General features: G+C 36.6%; 1 protein-coding gene across 1 annotated transcript in view; it reads left to right on the forward strand.

The window, feature by feature from the left end:
- Positions 1-6,189: 6,189 nt before the first annotated feature.
- Positions 6,190-8,137, forward strand: part of VWDE (von Willebrand factor D and EGF domains) — a 73,094-nt gene continuing 71,146 nt past the window's right edge. Inside the window, 1 exon segment of the mRNA XM_077757626.1 lies at positions 6,190-6,256. Within this exon segment, the coding sequence (XP_077613752.1) occupies positions 6,190-6,256 (67 nt within the window).

Genomic DNA, 8,137 nt, shown 5'->3' on the forward strand with positions numbered 1-8,137 from the left:
GGGATAAAGTTTTGTTGTAACACAGCCACACCTGAAAGTGTCAGATATTGGGGCACCTGGGTGGCTCAGTTGGTTAAGTGCCTGACTCTTGGTTTCAGCTCAGATCATGACCTCACAGTTCGTGAGTTTGAGCCCCATGTTGGGATCCGCACTGACAGTGCAGAGCCTGCTTCAGATTTTCTCTCTCTCCCTCTCTCTCTGCCTCATTCCCACTCGCACACATGCTCTTCTCTCTCTCTCTGTCTCAAAACAAATAAATAAACTTAAAAAATTAAAAATAAAGTATCAGACCCCAATTTTGAATTGAAGTTGGTCTAATTTAATAATATTCTTTTTGCCTATGTCCTGAGAATTCACATGTATGCACAAAATTTAATTTCCTGATACCTAAAATGTCAGGAAGTCCGGAAACTTGATTTTTTTTCTTGTAACATTTTAAGCAATCTAGCTGAAATTGAAATCCAAAGTTCAGTCTAATTGAAATCTCAAAGGGTTGCTAATAGACAAATTACTTATGAAAAAAACTGCTAAAAACTTTTAGAAATATTGGCAGTATTTTGAGATGCAGTATTCAAAGGAACTTGAGAACCTTTCAGAGATTGACTTCAAAACTTGTCACCCCAATTTTATATGAATAAATCTTTAAAAGGTTTTACTTTACCTCATCTAATATCAAATAAAATTCATTGACATTTTTTAAGTAATCAGTTTTTTTTTTTTAAATCATGGCTTAAGATATTATAACAATTTTGCCAGTAAAGCTTCAGAATTAAGTCATGGAAAATTTTTTGATCAATTTCTGAGGGATTTTTATTTTGAAGAAAAACAAATATAAGCTGAGAACACACATTATTACAAATTTGTTTTCCCTCTTAAAACGAGCTTGTTTGGAAAACAATATGGAAATTTCTTTAAAATGAAACATGGATGTGTCTTATGACCTAGTAACTCCATTCCTAGAACTCCACCTAAAATAGTGAGCTTATAGATACCCACACAGACATTCACTGCAGCATTATTTGCAGTGACCAGCAAGTGGAAACATCCCAAAATGTCAATTGATGGCTAAACAAAATACACTATATCCATACAATGGAATATCATTTGCCAATAAAAAGGAATAAAGTACTGATAAAACTACAACATGGATAATCTCAAAAGGTGAAAGAACCCAGTTACAAAAGTACATATATACTCCATTTTTATAGAATGTCCCAAAAGGCAAATGTACAGAAACAGAAAGGAGATTAATTGTTGCTTAAAATTGGAGGTTGGAATGGAGAACAACCGTAAGCTGACATGAGGTTTGGAAATGTTTGGAAAAGTTGACATGAATGATGGAAATGCTCAGAAATTAAACTGTGATGATGTGCAGTTCTGTAGATATGACAACATTCATTACATTATACACTAAAAACAGGTGAATTTTATGTTACATAAATTACATCTCAATAAAAGTATAGTAAAAAAAATCATTTTGCATCTTATAAAATTCTGGCTTATTTCAGATTGGATTAGGGTGTTTGGCACAGTTGGAAAAAACTAAATTTACTTACATTTATTAGATTTTGTTCATAAATCAAACTATCCATTTTCTAAATAATGAAATTCCTGCTCCAATATTATCAAAAGTTTCTTCTGTAGTTATAGAATTTAACTAATTACATATTACAAGTTATAATTGTGAAGCTGAAAATGATTCATGATTTACAAAGGGATGATAATCATAAATCATATAAACAAAAATGGAAATGTTACATAGCTTACCCACCTGCTACAACATTTTATTTATGTCTTCTAGAAGAATCTAAATAGCATTCAAGTATAATCATGACATTTTCTAGCCAGACATTTCAGTTATAAAGGCATTTTATAATATCTACTTCTGATCCAAACTATTACTTATGTATATGAATGGCTGTTGAAAGGGATAATATACACGTTTTCCAACTCTATTCAAAGGAACTTTAGTCTTCCAATCTCATTTTAAAATCACACTGTGTAAAATACTATGTTGAAACAAGTTAATTTCTTTATTAAAATAACTATTCATAAAAGTTGCTTTTATTGCATAAAAATGAAAGGAACAACTCTTTGAAAAGTAATATCTCTGTATTCTGTATTTTGATGTACAAGATAGAAAAACTGCTTAGCTGGTAAATCTTATTCTACCATGTCTCAATTTATGTGGTTTGCATGACTGATTGATATGTAATCAATTAGTCAACCTCCATGAGTTTATGTTCCAAAGTAAACTCAATCACAGGTTAAGCCATTTCTACTCCACTGAACATTTCAAGAAATCTCCTTGAAGTCAATAATGTTGAGATTTGTTTAAATAAAGGGCTTGCTTTCTTGCTGATGGTGAAATATTCATTCATTTTATTTAATTTTCCCTATTGTGGCAAAATGTGTATAACATGAAGTTATCATTTTAGCCATTTTTAAGTGTACAGTTCAGTAGCAATAAATACCTTCACACTGTTGTGCAACAGTTATACCACCATCCATCTCCGGAAGTTTATCTTTCCAAATTGAAACTCAGTAATCTTAAATAATAACTCTCCATTGCCCCTGTGCCCAGCCCTTGGGAACCACCATTCTATTTTCTGTCTCTATGAACTCCACAGTTCTAGGTACTTCATATATGTGGAATCATATAGTATTTATCCTTTTAACTGGTTTATTTCACTTAGCATAATGTCTTCAAAGTTCATCCATGTTTATGTTGTATCAGAATTTCTTTCCTTTTTAAAACTGAATAATATTCCATTGTATTCATATTCTACACTTTGCTTATTATTCATCCATCAATGGACACTTGGGTTTCACCAGTGTTTTAGCTGTTGTGAGTAAGGCTGCTTCAAACATAGGCATGGAAAGATTCATTCTTATAACCAGCATTCATGCAAGGCAAGCAGCTCCCCTCTCCCAGCCTTTCCACCTTATTCCCTAGAGGCATGCCAGAGTAAACATTATAAAATTCACAGTTAATGGATGTTCTCAATCAATTTTCTTTAGTATTTCAAGTCTCTAGTTCACTCCTCATTAAGAAAGGATTTGCTGTTCTTGGGAGCAAAATGTCTATTCCAGTTAGTGTCTCTGTCTGGGACCAATAACCTCCTGAATATAAACTGAGAGCCAAAGGCAAATTTAATTTATGAAGCTCAAGTATTGATTTGGTGATGCCATTATCTACCTCCCCCCATGCTATTTCCTGTTAACCCTCTCCCTGACTAAACAAATAAATAAATATCTGGGAAAGACCCAGACTCTCTTACTTAGTAAAACACACACTGGCCAAGGAATTCATATGAGATATTAATGTGTATTTTCAGTAAGTGTACTCCAAATTATACTGTACGCTGTCATAAGGCAACACTGAGAAACTATGCACCTTTATATAATAACAAGATACAAGAAAAAGTATAATTATGTGGTATTGCACCTTTGTTTTATTAACCGTAAACTATTATATACATTCATTTTAGTTACTCTGTGCCAGAACCTAAGTGCTTTATCTTCAGACTCCTCCTCCACACCATTCCTCACACATGTATACACTTTTGTTTCTTAAACTCTGTGGAGTATCATCATTGCCATTGTACAGAAAAATGAGATTAAAAGAGGTTAAGTGTGATGTCCAGGGTTACACAGCCAGTAAATAGGTAGCAGATGTAAGATTACAGCCCAGGTGTCCTGACCCTCAGGTTTGTGCACTTAATAGCTGTATCTTTCTCCCCCCTGACTTTGGGGGTTTTACCCAGACAAGTTCATCATCATTTTGCAAAAGAACCTGACAAGGGTGGAGTTATTTTCTTTTCAAAAAAAAATCTTCATTTGAAAGTTTCTCTTGATGGGCTTTTTTCTTCATTCAAGTTTTATTGTACTTATTAACTCTTGGCTTCATTTCATCTTCCCTCAGATATTCTGTATTATTTCTCTCTCTTGGTGATATCTATTGCATTTTACTAGTGTCATTGATATGCACAATAAGGATACCATGTATCCATTGTTTTTTTTTTCTCCTTTACAAAAATAAAGTTAAAATTATTTGAATCTTATACCAATTTTTGATGAACTTCACCAAATACATATGAAGACATTGTTTTTATTACTGTATTATTGCTGTATTTTATTATTGTTTTTCCACAATCTTTTAACTAATTTTATTTAGTATATTCTTGCAGAACCATACCAGTTCAAGTAAATGTTCCATTGAGATTTGAAAAACAATTCTTAAGTTCACTTTTCTTCCCATCTTAACTCATGTATATCAAGGAAAATTGGTTCTTTGTTAACAAGTCTATTGTAAACTCATAAAATGGTATTCATCAGTCAAAACCTGAAGGGAAAAATAGGATCCACTGTACTTTAAATTGTATAATCAGTGTTTGTTGGAAATTAGGTAAGTAATATCCTCCTAGAAAGTATAAAAGTTAATTGCATTTCTACACACATTGCTGGACAAAAAAAAATTATAAAAAGCCTGTTACCATTTAATCTTAATTATAGCCATTACTTTATTCCTGGTTATTTCACAAAAAGTCCGAGACAATTGATGTTTACTTTTCTGTTACGGTTTTACTAAGGCTTAGTAAGCTGAAACAAAAAGACATACATTAAAAAAAATCTCTGGGTTTTCATTCTGCTCACCTTAAACTATTCTTCCATAATTAAACTCGAAGATGAATATCATCTGTCCAACCCCATCAAAGAGTTATATTTCATTTTTGTTTTACATTGGGTGCCTTCATTGCATGTAAAAGGGAGCTACATGTATACCCCAAAGATTTTTTTTCCCCAAAATGGGTTAATACTTACACTTTTGGAAACAGGTTTAAAAAATTTTAATTGTAATTTCTCTTTTAAATAAAAAAAATATATAAACTGTTTTCAGAATAACTTCTTTATGCATTTGGGCATCTCCTGCCTTTATCACTATGCCTCATCCAAGCCTCAGTCTTCCAAATCAGTAGATGGAATTGTGACCTGAATCCTGGAGCCCATCAGGAGCTTGGAACTACCTTCTCTTGACCAGTGTCTTCTTTCTTCTCAAATACCAGCTCTGAGGGCAAAGTGCCAGGTGATGGATGAGCTTCTTGAGAGAATGGAGACTGCCAAAGAAAAACTAGGGAAGTGAAGTTTCATTTAATGACATGGAAGGATGCAGAATCAGGGTGCCTGGGTGCCGCAGTCATTTAAGTGTCCAGTTGATCTCAGCTTAGGTCTTGAGCTCAGGGCTATGAGTACTGCATTGTGGAGCCTAACTACAGAAAAAAAAAATCATTTTTATAAAGGTGGGGGGCCTGCTTCCTCTGCAGACCCAACCACACATGTGAAGATAACTTCACATTGGATACCACCCACAAGGCCACCTTGGGAATCATGTGACCATATGTTGAAAGATCCTGAGTCACTGGATCACCACTGAACACCTGAAAGAATTTTGAGATCACCAGCAATGACAATAGCTAACCACGTATTTGAAAGCTTCAATGTCCTCCCTCCCACTTCTTAAAACTGTCTTAGAAGCAGAGGAAGAAAGCTACCAGTGTTGCACCATTAATCTCCACTCTCGCCTCCCATCCTTCATCACTGAGGCCTCAGGTGGCAGGAGCAATTTCTGAAAAGCATGTGCTCCTTTCGGGGGCAAACCACCCCCCCCAATTATGAGTTTAAGAATCCATCTACAGGTATAACTAAGGACACTGCTCCTTCCAACAGACTCTCGCAAAGCTGCTTTTATTGGAGATCCATCTGAACAATTTCTAGGATTATCAGCTTTTGTTAAAGTATGTGTTAAAACGGCGAGACTCGAGTTGCCAGGCCAGACCCTGTGAGCTTGCGCCTGGATGTGCGACTGCCCTTGAGATCCAAGGTGGTGGGTGTGCCGCGGCGTGGGTGCCAAGGCCTGGTATCCCTGGGGGAAAGGTGGGTGTGGCTTTCCGCCCGGCGGGCGGGGCTTCTGTGGAAGAAGAGTGGCGACCGAGGCGCTGCCCGAAACACTAGCGTCTGTGTCCCAGGAAAGGACGGCTGATCCACCGAGCGAGGACACGCTGCGTCCCTGAAGACTGAGCAGGAACGGACCGGGAAAGTCCTGTGATAGGAAGGCTGAGGTGTTCGCATCCTGCTTGCACCCACGGCCCGGGTTCTGCGACACCTTGGACCCCAACTGCGGCAGCAGCGATGCTTGGCCGAGTCTGGGCTCTGGCGCTGGCTCTGATGCTCCTGCCCCCGGGGCAATGTTGGCGAGGTAGGGCGCGGACGGATGGGAGCGTCGGGGGCACACCGGGGCCTTAGGGAGAAGGGGGCTGACTTCCTGGATGACTCCAGAGCGTCTTTGTTCACCCTATGGCCGTGTCTGATACTTGTCCCTCGCCGACCTCCGCCCTGCCCTACTGCGGTCTTTGAATGGTCAAGGCGTTATTTCTTCGTGCTGTCTTGTCGCCTCCTCTTCTCCCTTTCTAGGACCCTCAGTCCTGTTACTGTTCCTCTGTTTTCTTTCCCGCTGACATCCTGCACCTTAAGGTTTCTAATTTACCATAAGAAACTTTTGCTGGATTTGCCAGGCATCCTAGCGAAGTGGAACCGAATTTTCTGAAAGGAGTTCAGTTCCAAACTGCTGGACATCTACCACACTCCCACCCCATCGCTGGAAATAAGTAATTGATGAACATTTTATCTCTACAATAAATAAGTTCAGTTGTGTGTATGATGTTTTAGTATATCTGTTAGAATCCCTCTTGCTCTGTGGTAGAAGAGATCTCTCCGAAAAGAAGAGCGCCACTCCTGCATCTTTAAACCATGACAAAGAGAACAGTCTACAATACAGGGAAGTTAAAACAAAACGTTAGTTAGCTCTTCCTGGTTGTTTTCTTTTTTGTGGGCGTATAGATGGGAATATTAAATGAAAGTGACTTATATTATAAATTTCCTTATATTTTTCAGAAATAAATCTGATCTTTGTATATCTGCTCCTTGAAAAAAATAACATTTATAATTGCTTAGGATATAATTTTGTCTTCTTATCATCTATTTTACTAAGGTAAATTTGCTCTGTAAAAAGAGGAGGGGGAAGAGAAAGAGCCTTCCCGTGTAAAACTTTAAAAAGAATATTAAAACACAATATATTATTTCCAGAAATACTTTAACAAGGTATCATTAGTCTATACCTTCTTTAATTTGCTTACAGAGTCACTAGATCTTCATGAAGAACTGTTAAACATGCATAGCATTAAATATGCATTTATTATAGTTAGATAAAATATTTCCAGAAAAATAACTAATATTTATAGGGAGAATTTGCTTCAATGTTTGCTATACAGCACAGAACCCCTTCTTGCCTTTATATAACAGCTTTATAATTTCTCTACTGGGGGCAAATATTAACCCTTACCAAGTTCTAAACTCACATCTTGGTAAAGTTGATAACTTTTTTTATATTTAATAAAGATAGAAGGAGAGAGGAATAGAAAAAATTAAGTTTTTTTTCAAACAGCTTTATTGAAATACAGTTCATTATACCATACTCATTTACAGTGTAGTTATTGCAGTGTACAGTGGTCTGGTTTTTTAGTATATTCACAGATATGTGCAACCACTACAGTCAATTATAGAACATATTTATCACCTCAGAAAGAAATACTGTGCTCTAGCTTTCTATCCCCTATTGCCTCCATTACCCTCTCACCTTTGCAACGATAAGCAGTCTCTGATCTGTTTTCTGTTCTATGGATTTGCTTATTCTGGATATTTTATATAAATGTAGTCATAAAACAGACTGCANAGCGAAAGTCGGACGCTTAACCGACTAAGCCACCCAGGCGCCCCAACAGGCTGCCTTTTTGACTGACTTTATGTTTTATGCATTATGCTTTCCAGGTTCATTTATGTTGTATAGTATTTAGTACTTTATCTCTTTTTGTGGTGAAATAATTTTCCATTCTAAGTATTTACCACATTTTGTACGTGCATTCATCAGTTGATGAACATTTGAGGTGTTTCCACCTTTGGGCCATTTTTTAAAGTTTTTATTTTTATTTTGAGAGAGAGAGAGAGAGAGAGAGAGAGAGAGAGAGAGAGAGAGTTGGGGAGGGGCAGAGAGAGAGAGAGAGAGACTCACAAGCAGGCTAGA

Source organism: Crocuta crocuta, unplaced genomic scaffold, assembly GCF_008692635.1.
Source record: "Crocuta crocuta isolate KB4526 unplaced genomic scaffold, BGI_CrCroc_1.0 scaffold62, whole genome shotgun sequence".
Lineage (NCBI taxonomy): Eukaryota > Metazoa > Chordata > Mammalia > Carnivora > Hyaenidae > Crocuta > Crocuta crocuta.